The following is a 25,000-nucleotide window of genomic DNA, read 5'->3' as shown; positions in this document are numbered from 1 at the left end:
TACACAGCAAACAGCTCGTAGATCAGCTATTTTCAAAAAAAATAAAATATATACAGTATATATATACGGAAATGTGCCCGACAATAGGGACACCAGGGTGTGTCTAATTAACTGCTCTCTGAAAGCGTTAAAGGAGAATTCCATGCTAGAATGCTTTCTTATCTTTCTTACCTTTCTTTGTACTTGTTACGTCCCCACCAAAGAGGTCCAGGTGTTTTTTTGTGCAAAAACTCCTTATTGGCTATTTTCCCTACCATAAGCCCTCAATGAATTGCATTGCATTGAATGGGAATTGAATGGGGCTATGGGGTGTTATGCTAGTTCGCTTATTTCCATCGAAAGAAGTAGTAAAGTGTGCCGCTTGGGATATTATTTACATTATGAAGAGAGGATATATACAAAGAAATTATAATTTTGAGCGATTGAAATAAGCGAATTAGCACAACACCCCATAGCCCCATTCAATTCCCATTCAATTCAATGCAATTCATTTAGGGCTTATGGTAGGGGAAACAGCCAATAAGGAGCTTTTGCACAAAATAACACCTGGACCTCTTTGGTGGGGACGTAACAACTACAAAGAAAGGTAAGAAAGCCTTTTAGTATGGAATTCTCCATTAAGAAACCTGGAGCCGTGGCAAAGAAACGGAGACTCACTGGTTGAGGAAAGCGAACAGGTAACGCATCACCACCAGCGTGGCCCGCGGAACACCCAGCAGGATCTTACGGATGCACTGAGCTCTGTCGTAAAGGTTCTCCATGCCTGCAGGAACACACGAGCACACGCACGCGCACACACACACACACACACACACACACACACACACACACACACACACACACACACACAAACACACACAAAGCTCAAGCTGTCATCTTTTTTCCTGGAGATATCACAAGGTGTTTGTAAAACAGCAGCCCAGACAGAGCGAGGGGAGCAAGGGGAGCGAGGGGAGGCTGGCTCCCTGTCTTCAGCCCAGACAGAGCGAGGGGAGCGAGGGGAGGCTGGCTCCCTGTCTTCTCCGTGAGAAAAAACGAGGATATTCGAGGATGAGTTTCACAAACACAAAAGCGAGACAAAAGACCAAAAGGACAAAGGAATGGGAGAGGGAGTGTATGTGGGCAGATGATGCAGATACAGAACACCCATCAGATTCATATTTTATCTACGTGAATAGACTGTTTTAAGTCTGCAGCACTTTAACAAAGGCTCGTATAAAACCCACTGTACCATCATGTACAGTGGGTCTCGATATGGGGGGGGGGGATCCAGACTGATTGCTATGTTCAGCGTTTTTGTATGTATTTGTTAGCTCACTTCGCTTCACAGTCTGGCAAGCTTCCAATCTCCATGCACAAACGGTAGAAAGCTATCTGTGGATTTGGTCTGCGCATGCGCGTGCATTTGTGTGTGCATTTGTGTGTGCGACTGTGCGTGCGTGCATGTGTGTGCGACTGTGCGTGCGTGTGTGTGTGCGTGCGTGCGTGCGACCATGCGTGCGTGCTCGGGGCGTGGGGGGTTTTCTTCCAAGATAAGACTTGAGTAATTGAAATACGAGTCAAATAGGACCGCGTCCAGATTGAGTATGGAAGTGAGATAAAGACCAACCAGCGAATCAGTCTGGATTCAAAGCTAGTCCTTGAGGGACATCCCGAGAGACCCCCCCCCCCCCACACACACACACACACACACACACACAGACACAGACACAGACACACACACACACACACACACACACACACACACACACACACACACACACAATCGTGTAATAAACAGACACTATAAAATCATCCGAGACACTCACGAACACAGTTGAGGAGGTCGTTGAACCGGTCCTTGGGGAACAGCGGGTTCTCCAGACCTCTGAAGTAGAGCTTCAGAACGCCGGCCACGGAGTTGATGTCCCGGTTGCTCTCCTCCTCAACCAGCGGGTCGTTGCCTACGAGACAGACGGGCCGATTACATATATTTTTTTGACATGAACATGTTTGAGAACCACTGACATATAGAAACAGAGATTTTTCAGAATTCTGTCAGGATTTAGAAGACATTTGTAGAATCGATCTAAATGGGTTAGGGCTCTACTATTCCATTTATACACTGTACCAAATTAGGACGTTCGCACAGAGTTATATTGACACTCCTGTCTGTTCAAGTCACGACGACGACCTCCAGGTGACCTCTTACCCCTCTCAAAGGAGTTCTTGATGTCGTTGACCTCCACCTGTGACCCCGAAACTCGGAAGATGCCCTGATGCTGAAGACCTGTCGGAGACGAGACGCGGTCAGTGTTTCTCACATCAGGATATTTGAAAATAGACCATCTCTCTCTCGTAACATTATGTTGTGAACTTGCCATTATGTTTTTTTGAGTGACAGATTTTGGATATTTCTTTTAGCATTTTAACAACACAAATCTGGTAGTCACTTATATGTGTGTGTGTGTGTGTGTGTGTGTGTGTGTGTGTGTGTGTGTGTGTGTGTGTGTGTGTGTGTGTGTGTGTGTGTGTGTGTGTGTGCACGCACGTGCGTAATTGTGAGTTTATGTACATGATAAAAATAAATCCACTTCATTATACAGTAATAAATGCACTGGGTACAGACTGTGATATCGCCTCTACTCTCCTGTAAGCAGAATAGTGATTTAATAAAGACAATAAAACTAATATGAAACTCACCGTGTAGGTTTATGTGGCGGATACAACTCTCCACAAGCATAGGTATGGCTTTAGTTGAGTCCTACAGTCAATACAGACATGTACATTACAACGATTATAACACACACATCATGTACATCAATACAGACATGTACATTACAACGATTATAACACACACATCATGTACATCAATACAGACATGTACATTACAACGATTATAACACACACATCATGTACATCAATACAGACATGTACATTACAACGATTATAACACACACATCATGTCCACATCATTAGACAGTAAAGGGCAGAAACATTCAAAGAGATTTTACATGTAATGAGGTCAATGGGTATGCTTGCTATGTGTTTAGTCTGCACTGTGAGGCCTGAGCACTGAGTCCTGGACCACACGCACGCACACGCACACACACACACACACACACACACACACACACACACACACACACACACACACACACACACACACACACACACACACACACACACACACACACACACACACACACACACACACACACACACACACACACACACACACACACACACACACACACACACAAATACTACCTGGTGCTTGCTGTGGGAGTTCTTCCGCCCACGACTATAATAAAGGGAGAGAGGAGGATATCAGGATATCAGGTAATAATAATAATAGTGTGTATCTAATAGATATAAGGATATCAGTCCAATACCTTGTAGTTCTTTAAATGTACTGTAATTCTGCAAACTGTTAATAAATCAATCAATCCTTTGTTGACCAAACAGCATTACAGCGTGCCATTGTACTCACCTTGTAGTCAGCATGTCAGTCTTGTACCCTACACACACACACACACACACACACACACACACACACACACACACACACACACACACACACACACACACACACACACACACACACACACACACACACACACACACACACACACACACACACAGACACAAATACAGGCATTAGTGAACACACCGAACAACCAGTTGTAATAAAAAGGTAAATTACAGATAAATAAAATGAAGGCCAACGAAATGAGGGCGATGTCTTTACCCTCTGATATGGCTTTCTTCAGAATGTCGTGTTTCGCCTGGAGTTTGGAAATCAGATTACTTCCCTCCAGATACTCACGAAACTTCTGATGGCGACAACACACACACACACACACACACACACACACACACACACACACACACACACACACACACACACACACACACACACACACACACACACACACACACACACACACACACACACACACACACACACACACACACACACACACACACACACACACAGCGTCAGTCATTCACGTACGTTTACGTTATTCACGTCGAATAAATACGCGTTCGCTGAACGCTTCCGTTCTTACAGGGACGTGCAGAGAGTGACAGAGAGGCAGGGGCTGAAATCCCCCCAAAATTAACCCATTCTGACCTGAGATCAGATTCATACGAGGTTTCCGCCGGACACACACTGGTCTGATTAACCCATTCTGACCTGAGATCAGATTCTAAAAAAATGTCAGTCGTTTTTCGATTTTTCAAAAATAGCAGACCTACAAGCTCGTATCGCGCCACTCGGTGGCGCGATATGAGCTTGTAGATCTGCTATTTTTCAATAGCTAAAGCATAACATGATGCCAACACCAAAATGGGTGCCCGGTCAGAACGGGTTAAATAGAGAAAATAGCAGATCTACAATCTTACTGCGGCGCTGCGACGCGCTGAGAGCTTGTAAATCAGCTATTTACGGGGCGCAACACAGCACTCTTTTGGTGTTTAACGACATGGATTTATAAACAAATTTGTTCAACGCAAAATGCTGCGTTCAAGTTCAGGAGACATCGGGAAAAAAGTAATTCTCCTGAACGCTGCCTTCCTTCCGGCAAAATTACGACATCATTACGACATCATTACATCATTATGACGGCATCAAGGCCTGCCAAAAATACATTTTAGTCGACTAAATCAACTGTAAATTCAGTCGACTAAACACTAAAACATTCCAGATGACTAAAATGTGACAAAAACTAAATGAAAACTAAACTACCGGTAATCATTTTTTTCTGCCAAAAACAACAACACTGCTTCCGTTCTCACGTTGAAGTAGAAGAGTTCCGTCTCCTGCTGATTGGCTCTCCTCTTGGCCAGGCTGGGTTTGTTCAGGTAGCCGTCGGACACGCTGGACTTGACCGACTCCGAGGACGGGCTGTGGGTGAAGCTCTGGGACACGTCGTAGTCGTCCAACACCGTCATGTCCTGGAGGGTGCTGAGGGTGGCCCCCCAAGTCTTCTTCACCTGGTGGGAGGGAGAACCACGTTAAACTCTGGGACACGTCATAGTCGTCTAACACCGTCATGTCCTGGAGGGTGGGGGTGGTGAGGGTGGTGAGGGTGCCCCCCCCCCCCCCAAGTCTTCTTCACCTGGTGGGAGGGAGAACCACGTTAAAACTAACCCTAACCCCCCGCCATGTCTTCAAGGTTCAAGGTTAGCTTTATTGTCCCTTGCGGGAAATTGGTTTGCAGCCAGACAATAGTAAAGAAATACACACAACAAACAACATTCAAAACAAGACTAAGATCTAAGGTCTAGTACCAGGTCTTATTACTTAACTTAAGACCTGCAGGCGTGATCAATGCCATTTGGCTATTCTGAGTGGCCAAAGAGCATTGACCACGCCTCCAGGTCTTAAGTTAAGTAATAAGACCTGGTACTATAAGACACGCAAAATACAGCCCAGAGAATTCATGACATTCAACAGTAGCAAAGTCAGCAGAAGTGCATTAGTGGGCAGTATGTGCAAAGAGGCAAGAATAAAACGCTATCAAATCTGCTGTTCAGCAGCTGAATAGCAGCCGGGACAAAAGGATAGTTTGAACCGGTTAGGCTTTGTGGAAGTAATTTATCAGATTTATCAGATTTATCCAGGAACAACAAACAAACAGACACCTATTTCTAGATGTGCTAAAGCTCTGCCATAAGAATAAACAAGTAAGACGCGCAAACGCGGGAAGCGAACGCAGCTGTGTGTGTGTGTGTGCGCTACAGCTGCGCCCTCTGGTGGCGGGCGGGTGGTGTCACAGCGGGACAGACAGACAGACAGACAGACAGACAGACAGACAGACAGACAGACAGACAGACAGACAGACAGACAGACAGACAGACACAGACAGACAGACATGATCTGCAGGGTCTCATAGTTAGTGCTCATTGCGTTCGCAAAATAAAAGTTTTCCAATCAAAAGGTGTTCAGTGAGCTGTGAATAGTCTGCATGTAAAGAGTGTTTGTATTTGCAGTAAACGATGATGAGCATGCTTTTTATGTGTATTATGGTAATTAGGGTGTCTACTGTACAGTATGTACGTACAGTAGACAGACTGCTGAGACGCCCAGATGCAGCTCATTAATCCAGACTCATTAATCCAGACTCATCAGCAATGTTTGGCCCTTCAGGGCGAGAACACTACTTAAAATCTGCACACACTTTGTACAGCGCTATGAATGTAGCATGTCAAGGAGGGAGGGAGTGAGGGAGTGAGGGAGTGAGGTAGTGAGTGAGTGAGTGAGTGAGTGAGTGAGTGAGTGAGTGAGTGAGTCCGTGAGTGAGTCCGTGCGTGCGTGCGTGCTTGCGTGCGTGCGTGCGTGCGTGCGTGCGTGCGTGCGTGCGTGCGTGCGTGCGCCTCACCTCTTCATTCTCTATCTTCAGGGTCGCTAGGCGGGTCTGGAGCTGAGTGAGACGCAGTGTGAGCTCAGCTTGGACCTGAGGCTGGGCAGCGATCTGGGCCACCTAGTGGCAGGAAGGAGCAGCACAACAGAACACAAACATTAGTTCTTTCCCCCCCCCGCAATATTTCCTACAATTGTTTTTAAACATTATTTCAAAGGATTAAAACAATATTAAGATCGCTTCCAACACAAAAACTAAACATTTTATCAACCCAGTAATTTTGTTCCCTGAAAGCAGACAAGTCAAGCTTTCTCTGAAGGTCTTTCGTTGTCACACATTCACAACAGAGAATTTTCAATAAATCATTCAAAAAGTGCAATCTGCCATAGCAGAAACTAGCAACATTTTCAAAAGGTCGAAAATAGCTGATCTACAAGTTCACAACACGTCGCATCGTGATGCGTTGTGAGCTTGTAGATTGGCATAATGGTTAATTTATAATGTATTTTTCTAAGTTTGTGTCAACCAAAAAAAAAAAAATCTTTTCGGTTCCCCGAGTTAAAACATTTTGGGAAACACTGCAATAGATTGATCACAGACCGATCAGCCAATCACACGTCTATCACAGTCCGATCAGCCAATCACACGTCTATCACAGTCCGATCAGCCAATCACACGTCTATCACAGACCGATCAGCCAATCACACGTCTATCACAGTCCGATCAGCCAATCACACATCAGTGTTTGGAATCAAATACGTGTCATGTACAGAAGTGGTTCACAGACGTTTTCATGTCAAGGACCCCCAAATTGACACTAATTAGCCCCAGGGACCCCCATGTGAAGAGATATGCCAGGGACCCCCTTTTGAAGAGATATGCCAGGGACCCCCATGTGAAGAGATATGCCAGGGACCCCCTTTTGAAGAGATATGCCAGGGACCCCCATGTGAAGAGATATGCCAGGGACCCCCATGTGAAGAGATATGCCAGGGACCCCCATGTGAAGAGATATGCCAGGGACCCCCATGTGAAGAGACATGCCAGGGACCCCCATGTGAAGAGATATGCCAGGGACCCCCATGTGAAGAGATATGCCAGGGACCCCCATATGAAGAGACATGCCAGGGACCCCCACAAGAGAAGAGTTTTACGGCTCTAGCAGTGATTCTCAACCCGTTTAATCTCAAGGACCCCCAGTTTGACTTTGAATTAGGCTACAGACCCCCCATTTAAAGGCATTTCTATCTGGGACCCCCAATTTATATTGTAAAGTCAATGTTAATTTAATTCCCAGAGTTACAGACCAATAAAGGGTCCATTTGGTTCATTTAGCTGGGGGAACCCCCTGTAACTCCCTCAAGGACCCCTGCAGGGGGTCCCCGGAACCCCACGCTTGCTGTACCGTGTCTCCCATGTGTGCCTGGAAGCTGAAGCGCGACGGGGGGCAGAAGGCGGTGGGGTAGAGGCCCAGGAGACGCTGCCGGTCGCGGGCAGGGTCCAGGCCCTCCACGGCCCCCTCCAGAACCTCCAGCCCGGCCCGTCTGGAGGCCTCCAGGCTGAGCTCTGCTGACAGGTAGGTCCTCAGGGCCCGACTCAGGCTGGAGTGGTACCCTAGGTCACAACACTGAGACCCCCGCCAGGGGACGGCCACGTTAGTAAATGGTAAATATTACATTTATCATCATCACCTTTATTTATACTCGGAAATACAGTTGAGGGCAAGCCCTCATTTTCACCGTAGCCGAGGTTACAATTCACAAAATACAGTCAAAAAACAATACATCATACACAACATTATAAATCAGGATAAATTACAATGGAACTTTATACAGAACAACCATCAGTGAAATAAATCAATTGAAGCAGAAGCAATCATGGTGAAAAAGAATGTTCTGGAGCATTCCTTTGAACTGACCCGAAGGATGGCAGGGAGCTCCGTTTGAAAGAGTTCATTCCATGAAGTTGGGCCGCTGACAGAGAAAGCTGTCTTGCCCAACTCTGTCTGAGCCTGAGGAACCCTGAGCCACCCTTTTTGCAAAAAAATATATGTTAATGACGTTTAGAAGCTTTAGAACACTTTCCTGGAGATCTTTGTGTGTGTAATATGTGGTTTTAGATATTTTAGATTGTAGCAGTGAGCCTGTTGTCTCTGATGTCATGGACACTGGGCTCACTTCCTTCCTGGACTACATGTTGTCTCAGTAAGACAGCTCTCCCCCTATCCACAAGGAGGAGCAGTGCACCAAAGAATTATGGGAATTGTAGTCCAGGAAGGTAGTGAGACCAGTGTCCATGACATCAGAGACAACAGGCTCACTGCTACAATCTAAAATAACTAAAACCACATATTACACACATAAATACCCCCAGGAAAGTGATCTAAAGCTTCTAAACGTCATTAACATATATTTTTTTGCAAAAAGGGTGAAGTGTCCCTTTAAGAAATCACTAGAGCGGGTCTGATAGGTTATTATTATACTATTGTTCGATTGCATCATGGAACAGATATAGTCAGGGAGCATCCCAGCATGTGGCTATATATAAAAAATTAGGTGCCAATGCTTATCTGGCCTCTCAGTCAGAGGGGATAAACCTGAGTTATCATAAAGTGCACAGTGGTGGGTACCATAACTATCACCAGTAGTCCACAGCAAGGTAGAGTTATCCAAGGCACTATACATAGATCATGCATCACATTCACCCATTCACACACCGATGGCGGAGGAAACCATGCAAGGCACCAACCAGCGCAAATCAGGGGTTCAGTCAGTGTCTTGCTCATGGACACTTCGACACTAACTCTGGGGGAGCCCACAGGGTTCGAACTGGCAACCTTGCGGTTGCCATCCGGCCACTCTACCCCTGAGCCACCGCCGTGCCCCAGCAGTGCACAGGGAATAATATGAACCACCAATAGGGACACGTGATCGTACTCGGAAATAATGTCTCTAATGTCGGGTCATGAATGTATCTATAGTAGGGCTGTCAATCGATTAAAATATTTAATCTGATTAATCGCTTGATTGTCCATAGTTAACTGTGATTAATCGCAAATTAATCGCATATTTTTTATCCGTTCTAAATATACCTTAAATCAGTGGTTTTCAAGATTTTTCATATCAAGGTCCATTATTTATTCTGCATTTGAGCCACGGAACCACCATTTGATGACATTTAGCCTTCCAGACCCAAACTAAAGAACTGTATTGATGTTGGCCAATGGTACCATTACGAGAGATAACAGGCCATGTTGATCAAAATAACATGTTTTCTAAGTTTTCTAATTGTGTAGACTTAAATTAACTTAAGTAATGCAGCTGTTTAACAATTATTCAACTCTTCAGTGTAAAATTGCCATGCGTCTCTCAACCATTCTGTCAAACTTCACAGTGCGTTAATCGCGCGTTAAAAAAAATAGTGCCGTTAAAAGGATTGTGAGATAACTAGTTAATAGTGCGTTAACTTTGACAGCCCTAATTTATAGTATACTCACGTCTATAATGTCGGGCAGGTCGTGGATGTATTTAGAGTATACTTATTACTCACGTCTATAATGTCGGGCAGGTCGTGGATGTATTTAGAGTATACTTATTACTCACGTCTATAATGTCGGGCAGGTCGTGGATGTATTTAGAGTATACTTATTACTCACGTCTATAATGTCGGGCAGGTCATGGATGTATTTATAGTATACTTATTACTCACGTCTATAATGTCGGGCAGGTCATGGATGTATTTATAGTATACTTATTACTCACGTCTATAATGTCGGGCAGGTCGTGGATGTATTTATAGTATACTTATTACTCACGTCTATAATGTCGGGCAGGTCATGGATGTATTTATAGTATACTTATTACTCACGTCTATAATGTCGGGCAGGTCATGGATGTATTTATAGTATACTTATTACTCACGTCTATAATGTCGGGCAGGTCGTGGATGTATTTATAGTATACTTATTACTCACGTCTATAATGTCGGGCAGGTCGTGGATGTATTTATAGTATACTTATTACTCACGTCTATAATGTCGGGCAGGTCGTGGATGTATTTAGAGTATACTCACGTCTATAATGTCGGGCAGGTCGTGGATGTAGTATTTGAACACAGAGGCGTTGGTGGCCTCCATGGTTAGCAGGTACTCGTTCCTGGCTTTCAGAGTCTTCAGTTTGTTCTCCGAGTATTTCGCCTTCCTCTAGAAACGTGAGAGACGGACAAAGCGCTGAAAAGACGTGTCGTATAGAACAGTGTCGTCTCCGTCGACTTAAACTAAGACGAAAAATGTTCGTCGACTACCTTTCACTGACGAAAACTAAATGGAAACTAAATGAAAACTATAGCTACGGTGACTAAAACTATGACTAAATATACTGTCGATTTTGTCAACAAATAAAAACTAGACTAAAATGTTAGGAAGGGACAAGTGGACAAGATATGCAGTATAAGTCATTTTACACTTGGTTGCATACTGAAAATAGCAGATCTACAAGCTCACAACGTGTGTGAGCTTGTGAGCGAGTTGTGAGCTTGTATATCTGCTATTTTCAGTCTAAAATCAGCCATTATGACAGCATCAAGGCCCGCCAAAATACATTTTAGTCGACTAAATCAACTGTAGATTTAGTCCCGTTGGGGGTTCCATACCTTCTCCTTCATCTTCTCCATCTTGCGCGCTGCGTTGCGTCTCTGGTGACGCTCCTCTATCCTCAGGCCGAACACTGGCTCCACCCCTCCGGTCGTGCTGGACACGCCCTTGACACGCCCCTCCTGTCGCTCCGCCTCCCTCAGTTTGGTCTCCGCGTTGATGGTCTCGGCGTTGTACATGTGATAGGTCTTCATCACCTAGCGGCCAAGGACCACAATGACCACAATGCAACACTGTTGTACATGTGATAGGTCTTCATCACCTATAGCGGCCAAGGACCCACAATGCAACACTGAACGAGACTTGCAATAAACCAGAGCCATCTAATAGAATAGTTACGATATAGAGGGGGCAGAAACCGAGCGCTCGAGCGCTGTTCATGCAGCCTGAACTGAGACAAGCTGGAGTTGGAAATGCATTGTTTTCAACGAGGGCGGCGCAAATTTAAGCATGTCTGCAACATGCCAACTGTTTTAAAGTATTGTACAGCAACAACTAAAGTATCTTCAATGTTTATAAATGGTGCATTTATCCAAGGCGCTTTACAGAGATTGTGCATTACATTCACCCATTCACACACCGATGGTTTAGTCTGACAACCAATGGAGTTTAGTCTGACAATTAAAGCATGATAGATGTTTGTCTGACAATAAGAGGGAACTTCCAAGGACATCACACACTTTTGTATTTATCGAGGTTATCAGGTGGTTCATTTGTTCTTATTTAGGCTAGACTGGAAGCTTAATATATCATTATATTGAAGAATATACTTTATGGCCCAGGCCGTAGCGTAACGGTCTGGGCACCGGACTGGTAATCCAGTCGCAGTGTGCCGCGGGTTCGACTCCCGGACCCGACACGGCCTTTACTGCATGTCATCCCCCCATCTCTCTCCCGTTTCCTGTCAGCCTACTGTCTGTCCCTTCAAAAATCAATAAAAGGCGTAAGCCGCAAAAAAATATCTTAAAAAAAATATATATATAATATACTTTATAGCCCTCCATTGCCTGGTGGAGGGGAAAGCAACTGGTTGGAATAACGTGTTCCTTCCACGCGCTATACGTCCAACCAGGGAAACTCCCCCCCTGTCAGGTGTAAAGGAGCAACTTGGACACTCAGGCATGAAGGAAGCATGAGTTCAAGTCCGTTGCTCTCCCCTTGTCCCCCATATATGGGGACTAGGTTGGTCTCCCCTTGTCCCCCATATATGGGGACTAGGTTGGTCTCCCCTTGTCCCCCATATATGGGGACTAGGTTGGTCTCACCTTGTCCCCCATATATGGGGACTAGGTTGGTCTCACCTTGTCCCCCATATATGGGGACTAGGTTGGTCTCCCCTTGTCCCCCATATATGGGGGACTGAAATGTGTCTTTGCGACCCAGCAGCCATGTACACAGAACACATGTACACACATCTGACACATAGCACAAAAACAAACAAAAACAAACAATATCACACCGCTAACAGAGAAGAGGCTCGTAGATTGAAGCCCAAAGTGGAGCATGCCTTCAACATGGATTTGGTTTTCATTTGAATCCATGGCTTTCCAACAGAGCCTCGTGCAGCTGGGTTAGGGTTAAGGTTCTAATCTAACCCTCATGGAGGTGGAACTTACGGTGTAAAGTTCATTCAGAAGTTTCATCAGATCCTCCTGGAGCTGAAAGGTGATCTCCTTACTCTGAGAGAGAGAGAGAGAGAGAGAGAGAGAGAGAGAGAGAGAGAGAGAGAGAGACACACAGAGAGACAGAGAGAGAGAGAGAGAGACACAGAGAGAGAGAGAGAGAGAGAGAGAGAGAGAGAGACACAGAGAGAGAGAGAGAGAGAGAGAGAGAGAGAGACACAGAGAGACAGAGAGAGAGTATCATCAGGGTATGATGGTAAAGGACGCCAACACACACACAGGGTTCCATTCCCCGCACGCTGTTCTGTGGGAAATGGAAATGTCGGGGTTAATAAAGCACTATGGATCAATCAGGCAGGCTGAATACTGGTCTATAAATAAATGAATAAAGCCACACACACACACACACACACACACACAAAATGATAAATTAAACAAACGGTGCCAGACTCCATCCCCAGCTTTACTGTACTGTACAGTATAGGCACAAAAATGAATTCCTGTCTCATGCATTAACCCATTCTGACCGGGCACCCATTTTGGTGTCAGCATCATGTTATGCTTTAGCTATTTAAAAATAGCAGATCTACAAGCTCATATCGCGCCACCGAGTGGCGCGATACGAGCTTGTAGGTCTGCTATTTTTTAAAAATCGAAGAGCGACTGACATTTTTAGAATCTGATCTCAGGTCAGAATGGGTTCATCAGACCAGTGTGTGTCCGGCAGAAACCTCGTATGAATCTGATCTCAGGTCAGAATGGGTTAAACAGCTCGGGTGGGTTTGGGAAGGAGCTATGTGTGGCAGCGCGGTGCTGCATTAATATTGCATTATGCTAAATGACTGTGGAATCCTAGAATGGACGAATCCTTCCATAGCATAGAATCCAAATATTGTACTTTTGACTCAATTGACTATATTCATATATTCACATGACTGCACATTACGGCCATTCTTAATATCAATGCACAGTAGTGCATTGATATTAAGAATGAAATGCTCATTGTAATATGTGCTTTTTTATTTTATATTTTTTTTATACCACGATTTGGTAATCCTGGGCTCTACACCCCCCCCCGGTCTGTCCCAACCCGGGGAGGGCAGTGGACTGACCTCATGCTTCCTTCAGTGCATGAGGAGTCCAAGCCAATTATTTTCACCTGACAGGGGGAGGTTCCTCGGTTGGACATAGCGCGTGGAAGGAACACGTTATTCCAACCAGTTCCTTTCCCCTCCATCAGCCCCCCCCCCCCCCCCAAAAAAACGGGACCTCCTCCTCCCAGTGCTCAGAGACAGTCTGTGTTGTTATTACAGCATCCTCGTCAGAACACTGCCCTGATGGAGGACAACACATTGCTGCTGGCGCCCCCTAGTGGAGGCCACAGCACCCCTCCATCCATCCCTCTCTCTCTCTCTCTCTCTCTCTCTCTCTCTCTCTCTCTACCCATCCATCCCTCCCTCCATCCATCCATCCATCCATCCATCCATCCATCCACTTTATAAATCATGAATAAAACATGAGCTAGAACAGAGATTAATAATGAACATGCTGTGCTAAACTTGGAGGCGTGTGTGTGTGTGTGTGTGTGTGTGTGTGTGTGTGTGTGTGCGTGCGCACGAGAGAGAGCGAGCGAGCATCAATGCACGTGCCAAGTGTGCATGTTAAATTTGTGGTAACAGCCTCAGGGAATATATAGACTTTACTTTTCATTACAATCACCTTCCTTCCTACAGACTCCCCTCATACTTTGAGAGAAAGAAGTAGAACAGCTGAAGACTTCCTTCACCTACTGGATGTCCTACTAAAAGCTTTTTAGTTACGCTCATGAATGGTTGCATTTCGTTGTATATATTTCGTTGACATGTAAACACAATTCAAGGAATTATTTAGAAAATGTGCCGTGCCACATCCACACATATAGCTGAATCCACCAGCAGTTGTATTTTAGGTTAAAAGCTATTTCACATTCTTGCCAAAATCATTTAAAGTACTATAGATCGGTGCCTGTCGGTTACCGGCCCACTTGGAGCTAGCCTCGGTCCCAGCCTTAGTGGCCCACATGGAGCTAGCCTCGGTCCCAGCCTTAGTGGCCTACATGGAGCTATAAGCCTCGGTCCCAGCCTTACTGGCCTACATGGAGCTAGCCTCGGTCCCAGCCTTACTGGCCTACATGGAGCTAGCCTCGGTCCCAGCCTTAGTGGCCCACATGGAGCTAGCCTCGGTCCCAGCCTTACTGGCCTACATGGAGCTATAAGCCTCGGTCCCAGCCTTACTGGCCTACATGGAGCTAGCCTCGGTCCCAGCCTTACTGGCCTACATGGAGCTAGCCTCGGTCCCAGCCTTACTGGCCTACATGGAGCTAGCCTCGGTCCCAGCCTTACTGGCCTACATGGAGCTAGCCTCGGTCCCAGCCTTACTGGCCCACTTGGAGCTAGCCTCGGTCCCAGCCTTACTGGCCTACATGGAGCTAGCCTCGGTCCCAGCCTTACTGGCCTACTTGGGGCTATAAGCCTCGGTCCCAGCCTTACTGGCCTACATGGAGCTAGCCTCGGTCCCAGCCTTACTGGCCTACATGGAGCTAGCCTCTGTCCCAGCCTTACTGGCCTGCTTAGAGCTATAAGCCTCGGTCCCAGCCTTACTGGCCTACATGGAGCTAGCCTCGGTCCCAGCCTTACTGGCCTACATGGAGCTATAAGCCTCGGTCCCAGCCTTACTGGCCTACATGGAGCTTTAAGCCTCGGTCCCAGCCTTACTGGCCTACATGGAGCTATAAGCCTCGGTCCCAGCCTTACTGGCCTACATGGAGCTAGCCTCGGTCCCAGCCTTACTGGCCCACTTGGAACTATAAGCCTCGGTCCCAGCCTTACTGGCCTACATGGAGCTAGCCTCGGTCCCAGCCTTACTGGCCCACTTGGAGCTAGCCTCGGTCCCAGCCTTACTGGCCTACATGGAGCTAGCCTCGGTCCCAGCCTTACTGGCCCACATGGAGCTAGCCTCGGTCCCAGCCTTACTGGCCCACTTGGAGCTAGCCTCGGTCCCAGCCTTACTGGCCTACATGGAGCTAGCCTCGGTCCCAGCCTTACTGGCCTACATGGAGCTAGCCTCGGTCCCAGCCTTACTGGCCCACATGGAGCTAGCCTCGGTCCCAGCCTTACTGGCCCACTTGGAGCTAGCCTCGGTCCCAGCCTTACTGGCCTACATGGAGCTAGCCTCGGTCCCAGCCTTACTGGCCTACATGGAGCTAGCCTCGGTCCCAGCCTTACTGGCCCACATGGAGCTAGCCTCGGTCCCAGCCTTACTGGCCTACATGGAGCAATAAGCCTCGGTCCCAGCCTTACTGGCCTACATGGAGCTATAAGCCTCGGTCCCAGCCTTACTGCCCTACTTAGAACTATAAGCCTCGGTCCCAGCCTTACTGGCCCACTTGGAGCTAGCCTCGGTCCCAGCCTTACTGTCCTACTTGGAGCTAGCCTCGGTCCCAGCCTTACTGGCCTGCTTGGAGCTATAAGCCTCGGTCCCAGCCTTACTGGCCTACATGGAGCTATAAGCCTCGGTCCCAGCCTTACTGGCCTGCTTGGAGCTAGCCTCGGTCCCAGCCTTACTGGCCTGCTTGGAGCTAGCCTCGGTCCCAGCCTTACTGGCCCACTTGGAGCTAGCCTCGGTCCCAGCCTTACTGGCCTGCTTGGAGCTATAAGCCTCGGTCCCAGCCTTACTGGCCTACTTGGAGCTAGCCTCGGTCCCAGCCTTACTGTCCTACTTGGAGCTAGCCTCGGTCCCAGCCTTACTGGCCTACATGGAGCTAGCCTCGGTCCCAGCCTTACTGGCCTGCTTGGAGCTAGCCTCGGTCCCAGCCTTACTGGCCCACTTGGAGCTAGCCTCGGTCCCAGCCTTACTGGCCTACATGGAGCTATAAGCCTCGGTCCCAGCCTTACTGGCCTACATGGAGCTATAAGCCTCGGTCCCAGCCTTACTGGCCTACTTGGAGCTAGCCTCGGTCCCAGCCTTACTGGCCCACTTGGAGCTAGCCTCGGTCCCAGCCTTACTGTCCTACTTGGAGCTAGCCTCGGTCCCAGCCTTACTGTCCTACTTGGAGCTAGCCTCGGTCCCAGCCTTACTGTCCTACTTGGAGCTAGCCTCGGTCACAGCCTTACTGGCCCACTTGGAGCTAGCCTCGGTCCCAGCCTTACTGGCCTGCTTGGAGCTAGCCTCGGTCCCAGCCTTACTGGCCTGCATGGAGCAATAAGCCTCGGTCCCAGCCTTACTGGCCTACATGGAGCTATAAGCCTCGGTCCCAGCCTTACTGGCCTACATGGAGCTAGCCTCGGTCCCAGCCTTACTGGCCTACATGGAGCTAGCCTCGGTCCCAGCCTTACTGGCCTACATGGAGCTATAAGCCTCGGTCCCAGCCTTACTAGCCCACTTGGAGCTAGCCTCGGTCCCAGCCTTACTGGCCTGCTTGGAGCTAGCCTCGGTCCCAGCCTTACTGGCCTACTTGGAGCTAGCCTCGGTCCCAGCCTTACTGGCCTACTTGGAGCTATAAGCCTCGGTCCCAGCCTTACTGTCCTACTTAGAACTATAAGCCTCGGTCCCAGCCTTACTGGCCTACATGGAGCTAGCCTCGGTCCCAGCCTTACTGTCCTACTTGGAGCTAGCCTCGGTCCCAGCCTTACTGTCCTACATGGAGCTAGCCTCGGTCCCAGCCTTACTGTCCTACATGGAGCTATAAGCCTCGGTCCCAGCCTTACTCATCTGCCAACAGAAAAGCCTGGTCACAACAACCTAAGGCAGAGACGCTATCGGTCGGATGTGTCGGTATCGGTCGGATGTGTCGGTCCGGAAAACATCCGTCAGATGTACAGTATTTCCCCCGGATACGATATATTTTTCTACCAATTACAACACTAAAATATTGTCTATATACATACTGTACTGTACAGTACATTCATGAATCCACTTGCTGACCGGCCGATGCGTGCCGACGACTCAGCACTCCTGACATCGGGAGAAGACAAAGAGCAGGTTGAAGAGGCTCTCGGGTCAGAACTCACCAAAATCCGAACTTGGCTTACCGATAACAAACTCTCATTGCATCATGGTAAAATTGGAATCCATCCTTTTCGGGTCCAACCGTTCCCTTAGCAGGATAAATGTACACGATTTTAAGGTCCAAGTTGACACCATAGTAATCTCTAGCAAAGAAGAGGTCACACATGTAGGCAGGTATGCTTGACAATAAGCTGACAGGTGAGGAGAGTAAATCAAAGGACAAGATTCCTGGGCAGAATTTCCTCTTTTGTCAACAAAGGACTCTCTCAGGACTTTAGCTGGAGCAGTGACTCATACTGCTAATCTTTGACTATGCTCGCACATCCTGGTTCTCAAACATCTCAATGGCACAGAAGAACAAGCTCCAAATCTCCCAAAACAAACTAATTAGACTTCTTCTCGGCCTGGGACCAATGACCCACCCATATGCAGAGCATCTGGATAGCATTGGCTGGCTCCGGGAGTCAAACAATTGAAAATGGGTCTGACATTCAAAATGGTAAATGCAGCTATGCCCTCCATGCCCATTTATTTGACTGATTACTAGAAAAGTTAGTGACACCCACAGCCACAAAACTAGAGGTAGCGTAAACAATGATCTGGTACCACCCACTTATAAAACAAATATGGGTAAATTCACCTTCCACAGCACTGCTATTCAGGTGTGGAATGCCCCACCCCCTTAAAACAAGCCAATCACTGGCCTCCGTTAAAACAGAGCTAAAAGTTCACCTGTCAGCAGGTCAGAGGGAGAGGAGGTGACCAATTACTGTTTTAGATTCTTGTTCATGACTGTATGTGTGTGAGTGCATGGACCAGAATGGAAACAAGACCGCGAGGTCTTTCTTCTGAAATCCCCTTTGGACCACATTGTATATTTTGTATATTGAATATTATAAATATTCAATTAATATTCAATCAATCAATGAGGTCAGCACATTTCGGCCAGAGTGTATTTTGTGCAGAACTAATGCTTGGAATCGATTCAGAATCATGAAAACGCCCTAGTTTGGCTACTTAAAGCAAAAGGAAAGTTTGACATGTTTGACATTGTTGCCTGCCATAGGATGTTAATGGTAGGGTCACAAGAAACCCCTAGAAAAAGATCACCCAATACCGACAGCCAGTCAGCAAGTGGATTCATGAATATATATAATATAATATATATAATATATATATATATATATATATATAATATAATAGACAATATTTTAGGCCAAAAAATAAAAGACTATAAACCAAATGTCCCACCCAAACAATGCAGACTAATGCTGATTGGCTCACCCTCTTCAGGAGGCGGGCCGAGTCCTCGCTGATGTGTGTGAGCCGGCTGATGACGTTGTTCAGGTAGAGGTCACTGAGGGTCGCATGGTCCTTACTCTCTCTCCTCACCTAAGGGGGGGGGGGGAGAGAGAGAGAGAGAGAGAGAGAGAGAGAGAGAGAGAGAGAGAGAGAGAGGAGAGAGAGAGGAGAAAGAGAGAGAGAGACAGAGAGAGAGAGAGAGAGAGAGAGAGAGAGAGAGAGAGAGAGAGAGGAGGTAGAGAGACATAGAGGGAGAATGGAGGGAGAGGAGGGAGAGAGACATGGAGGGAGAGAGACGGAGAGAGAGAGACGGAGAATATTACATAAACAGTATTCATGCCAGTGGTAAAAACAACACAGAAACAACTGAGCTAAATAAAACAGGACAGTGACCCAGACAGTAGGAAAAGGGACAGCACATACAGTAAATACAGTAAATAAAACAGGACAGTGACCCAGACAGTAGAGAAAGGGACAGCACATACAGTAAATACAGTAAATAAAACAGGACAGTGACCCAGACAGTAGAGAAAGGGACAGCACATACAGTAAATACAGTAAATAAAACAGGACAGTGACCCAGACAGTAGAGAAAGGGACAGCACATACAGTAAATACAGTAAATAAAACAGGACAGTGACCCAGACAGTAGAGAAAGGGACAGCACATACAGTAAATACAGTAAATAAAACAGGACAGTGACCCAGACAGTAGAGAAAGGGACAGCACATACAGTAAATACAGTAAATAAAACAGGACAGTGACCCAGACAGTAGGAAAAGGGACAGCACATACAGTAAATACAGTAAATAAAACAGGACAGTGACCCAGACAGTAGAGAAAGGGACAGCACATACAGTAAATACAGTAAATAAAACAGGACAGTGACCCAGACAGTAGAGAAAGGGACAGCACATACAGTAAATACAGTAAATAAAACAGGACAGTGACCCAGACAGTAGAGAAAGGGACAGCACATACAGTAAATACAGTAAATAAAACAGGACAGTGACCCAGACAGTAGAGAAAGGGACAGCACATACAGTAAATACAGTAAATAAAACAGGACAGTGACCCAGACAGTAGAGAAAGGGACAGCACATACAGTAAATACAGTAAATAAAACAGGACAGTGACCCAGACAGTAGGAAAAGGGACAACACATACAGTAAATACAGTAAATAAAACAGGACAGTGACCCAGACAGTAGAGAAAGGGACAGCACATACAGTAAATACAGTAAATAAAACAGGACAGTGACCCAGACAGTAGAGAAAGGGACAGCACATACAGTAAATACAGTAAATAAAACAGGACAGTGACCCAGACAGTAGGAAAAGGGACAGCACATACAGTAAATACAGTAAATAAAACAGGACAGTGACCCAGACAGTAGAGAAAGGGACAGCACATACAGTAAATACAGTAAATAAAACAGGACAGTGACCCAGACAGTAGACAAAGGGACAGCACATACAGTAAATACAGTAAATAAAACAGGACAGTGACCCAGACAGTAGGAAAAGGGACAGCACATACAGTAAATACAGTAAATAAAACAGGACAGTGACCCAGACAGTAGAGAAAGGGACAACACATACAGTAAATACAGTAAATAAAACAGGACAGTGACCCAGACAGTAGACAAAGGGACAGCACATACAGTAAATACAGTAAATAAAACAGGACAGTGACCCAGACAGTAGAGAAAGGGACAACACATACAGTAAATACAGTAAATAAAACAGGACAGTGACCCAGACAGTAGAGAAAGGGACAACACATACAGTAAATACAGTAAATAAAACAGGACAGTGACCCAGACAGTAGACAAAGGGACAGCACATACAGTAAATACAGTAAATAAAACAGGACAGTGACCCAGACAGTAGACAAAGGGACAGCACATACAGTAAATACAGTAAATAAAACAGGACAGTGACCCAGACAGTAGAGAAAGGGACAGCACATACAGTAAATACAGTAAATAAAACAGGACAGTGACCCAGACAGTAGAGAAAGGGACAGCACATACAGTAAATACAGTAAATAAAACAGGACAGTGACCCAGACAGTAGAGAAAGGGACAGCACATACAGTAAATACAGTAAATAAAACAGGACAGTGACCCAGACAGTAGGAAAAGGGACAGCACATACAGTAAATACAGTAAATAAAACAGGACAGTGACCCAGACAGTAGAGAAAGGGACAGCACATACAGTAAATACAGTAAATAAAACAGGACAGTGACCCAGACAGTAGGAAAAGGGACAGCACATACAGTAAATACAGTAAATAAAACAGGACAGTGACCCAGACAGTAGGAAAAGGGACAGCACATACAGTAAATACAGTAAATAAAACAGGACAGTGACCCAGACAGTAGAGAAAGGGACAGCACATACAGTAAATACAGTAAATAAAACAGGACAGTGACCCAGACAGTAGACAAAGGGGACAGCACATACAGTAAATACAGTAAATAAAACAGGACAGTGACCCAGACAGTAGACAAAGGGACAGCACATACAGTAAATACAGTAAATAAAACAGGACAGTGACCCAGACAGTAGGAAAAGGGACAGCACATACAGTAAATACAGTAAATAAAACAGGACAGTGACCCAGACAGTAGGAAAAGGGACAGCACATACAGTAAATACAGTAAATAAAACAGGACAGTGACCCAGACAGTAGAGAAAGGGACAGCACATACAGTAAATACAGTAAATAAAACAGGACAGTGACCCAGACAGTAGAGAAAGGGACAGCACATACAGTAAATACAGTAAATAAAACAGGACAGTGACCCAGACAGTAGACAAAGGGACAGCACATACAGTAAATACAGTAAATAAAACAGGACAGTGACCCAGACAGTAGAGAAAGGGACAGCACATACAGTAAATACAGTAAATAAAACAGGACAGTGACCCAGACAGTAGACAAAGGGACAGCACATACAGTAAATACAGTAAATAAAACAGGACAGTGACCCAGACAGTAGAGAAAGGGACAGCACATACAGTAAATACAGTAAATAAAACAGGACAGTGACCCAGACAGTAGAGAAAGGGACAGCACATACAGTAAATACAGTAAATAAAACAGGACAGTGACCCAGACAGTAGAGAAAGGGACAGCACATACAGTAAATACAGTAAATAAAACAGGACAGTGACCCAGACAGTAGAGAAAGGGACAGCACATACAGTAAATACAGTAAATAAAACAGGACAGTGACCCAGACAGTAGGAAAAGGGACAGCACATACAGTAAATACAGTAAATAAAACAGGACAGTGACCCAGACAGTAGGAAAAGGGACAGCACATACAGTAAATACAGTAAATAAAACAGGACAGTGACCCAGACAGTAGACAAAGGGACAGCACATACAGTAAATACAGTAAATAAAACAGGACAGTGACCCAGACAGTAGAGAAAGGGACAGCACATACAGTAAATACAGTAAATAAAACAGGACAGTGACCCAGACAGTAGGAAAAGGGACAGCACATACAGTAAATACAGTAAATAAAACAGGACAGTGACCCAGACAGTAGGAAAAGGGACAGCACATACAGTAAATACAGTAAATAAAACAGGACAGTGACCCAGACAGTAGAGAAAGGGACAGCACATACAGTAAATACAGTAAATAAAACAGGACAGTGACCCAGACAGTAGAGAAAGGGACAGCACATACAGTAAATACAGTAAATAAACAGGACAGTGACCCAGACAGTAGAGAAAGGGACAGCACATACAGTAAATACAGTAAATAAAACAGGACAGTGACCCAGACAGTAGAGAAAGGGACAGCACATACAGTAAATACAGTAAATAAAACAGGACAGTGACCCAGACAGTAGGAAAAGGGACAGCACATACAGTAAATACAGTAAATAAAACAGGACAGTGACCCAGACAGTAGGGAAAAGGGACAGCACATACAGTAAATACAGTAAATAAAACAGGACAGTGACCCAGACAGTAGAGAAAGGGACAGCACATACAGTAAATACAGTAAATAAAACAGGACAGTGACCCAGACAGTAGAGAAAGGGACAGCACATACAGTAAATACAGTAAATAAAACAGGACAGTGACCCAGACAGTAGGAAAGGGACAGCACATACAGTAAATACAGTAAATAAAACAGGACAGTGACCCAGACAGTAGAGAAAGGGACAGCACATACAGTAAATACAGTAAATAAAACAGGACAGTGACCCAGACAGTAGGAAAGGGACAGCACATACAGTAAATACAGTAAATAAAAACAGGACAGTGACCCAGACAGTAGGAAAAGGGACAGCACATACAGTAAATACAGTAAATAAAACAGGACAGTGACCCAGACAGTAGGAGAAAGGGACAGCACATACAGTAAATACAGTAAATAAAACAGGACAGTGACCCAGACAGTAGAGAAAAGGGGACAGCACATACAGTAAATACAGTAAATAAAACAGGACAGTGACCCAGACAGTAGAGCAAAGGGACAGCACATACAGTAAATACAGTAAATAAAACAGGACAGTGACCCAGACAGTAGAGAAAGGGACAGCACATACAGTAAATACAGTAAATAAAACAGGACAGTGACCCAGACAGTAGAGAAAAGGGACAGCACATACAGTAAATACAGTAAATAAAACAGGACAGTGACCCAGACAGTAGAGAAAGGGACAGCACATACAGTAAATACAGTAAGAAATAAAACAGGACAGTGACCCAGACAGTAGAGAAAGGGACAGCACAAATACAGTAAAATACAGTAAATAAAACAGGACAGTGACCCAACAGGAACAGTAGTGAAAAGGACAGTGACAGCACAGACATAGTAAATACAGTAAATAAAACAGGAGCAGTGACCCAGACAGTAGAGAAAGGGACAGCACATACAGTAAATACAGTAAATAAAAACAGGACAGTGACCCAGACAGTAGAGCAAAGGGACAGCACATACAAGTAAATACAGTAAATAAAACAGGACAGTGACCCAGACAGTAGAGAAAGGGACAGCACATACAGTAAATACAGTAAATAAAACAGGACAGTGACCCAGACAGTAGGAAAAGGGACAGCACATACAGTAAATACAGTAAATAAAACAGGACAGTGACCCAGACAGTAGAGAAAGGGACAGCACATACAGTAAATACAGTAAATAAAACAGGACAGTGACCCAGGACAGTAGAAAAAGGGACAGCACATACAGTAAATACAGTAAATAAAACAGGACAGTGACCCAGACAGTAGAGAAAGGGACAGCACATACAGTAAATACAGTAAATAAAACAGGACAGTGACCCAGACAGTAGAGAAAGGGACAGCACATACAGTAAATACAGTAAATAAAACAGGACAGTGACCCCCAGACAGTAGAGAAAGGGACAGCACATACAGTAAATACAGTAAATAAAAACAGGACAGTGACCCAGACAGTAGAGAAAGGGACAGCACATACAGTAAATACAGTAAATAAAACAGGACAGTGACCCAGACAGTAGAGAAAGGGACAGCACATACAGTAAATACAGTAAATAAAACAGGACAGTGACCCAGACAGTAGTAAAGGAGGAAAGGGACAGCACATACAGTAAATACAGTAAATAAAACAGGACAGTGACCCAGACAGTAGACAAAGGGGACAGCACATACAGTAAATACAGTAAATAAAACAGGACAGTGACCCAGACAGTAGGAGAAAGGGACAGCACATACAGTAAATACAGTAAATAAAACAGGACAGTGACCCAGACAGTAGGAAAAGGGACAGCACATACAGAGTAAATACAGTAAATTAAAACAGGACAGTGACCCAGACAGTAGAGAAAGGGACAGCACATACAGTAAATACAGTAAATAAAACAGGACAGTGACCCAGACAGTAGAGTAAGGGGACAGCACATCAGTACAGTAAATACAGTAAATAAAACAGGACAGTGACCCAGACAGTAGAGAAAGGGACAGCACATACATTAAATACAGTAAATAAAACAGGACAGTGACCCAGACA

The 25,000-nt window shown here is 45.5% G+C and overlaps 1 protein-coding gene and 1 long non-coding RNA gene across 2 annotated transcripts in view; one reads left to right on the top strand and one right to left on the bottom strand.

Moving 5' to 3' along the window:
• Positions 1–25,000, top strand: part of LOC310853503 — a 273,260-nt gene that overhangs the window by 83,245 nt on the left and 165,015 nt on the right. The gene's annotated exons all lie outside the window — the stretch shown is intronic.
• LOC310853500 (SLIT-ROBO Rho GTPase-activating protein 1-like) overlaps positions 1–25,000 on the bottom strand; it is a gene marked incomplete at both ends in the record, with an annotated part of 73,446 nt that overhangs the window by 14,545 nt on the left and 33,901 nt on the right. The window contains 14 exon segments of the mRNA XM_083757866.1: positions 658–763; positions 1,809–1,943; positions 2,192–2,269; positions 2,683–2,743; positions 3,250–3,283; positions 3,473–3,500; positions 3,731–3,815; positions 4,783–4,980; positions 6,369–6,470; positions 7,756–7,977; positions 10,423–10,551; positions 11,001–11,198; positions 12,618–12,680; positions 18,954–19,061. Coding sequence (XP_083613992.1) covers positions 658–763; positions 1,809–1,943; positions 2,192–2,269; positions 2,683–2,743; positions 3,250–3,283; positions 3,473–3,500; positions 3,731–3,815; positions 4,783–4,980; positions 6,369–6,470; positions 7,756–7,977; positions 10,423–10,551; positions 11,001–11,198; positions 12,618–12,680; positions 18,954–19,061 — 1,547 coding nt within the window.

The sequence above is a fragment of the Protomyctophum parallelum genome (genome assembly GCF_964188405.1).
Source record: "Protomyctophum parallelum genome assembly, chromosome: 22".
Classification (NCBI taxonomy): Eukaryota; Metazoa; Chordata; class Actinopteri; order Myctophiformes; family Myctophidae; genus Protomyctophum; species Protomyctophum parallelum.
The sequence above is the reverse complement of the archived record's forward strand: the minus strand, read 5'-3'. Positions and strand labels throughout refer to the sequence as shown.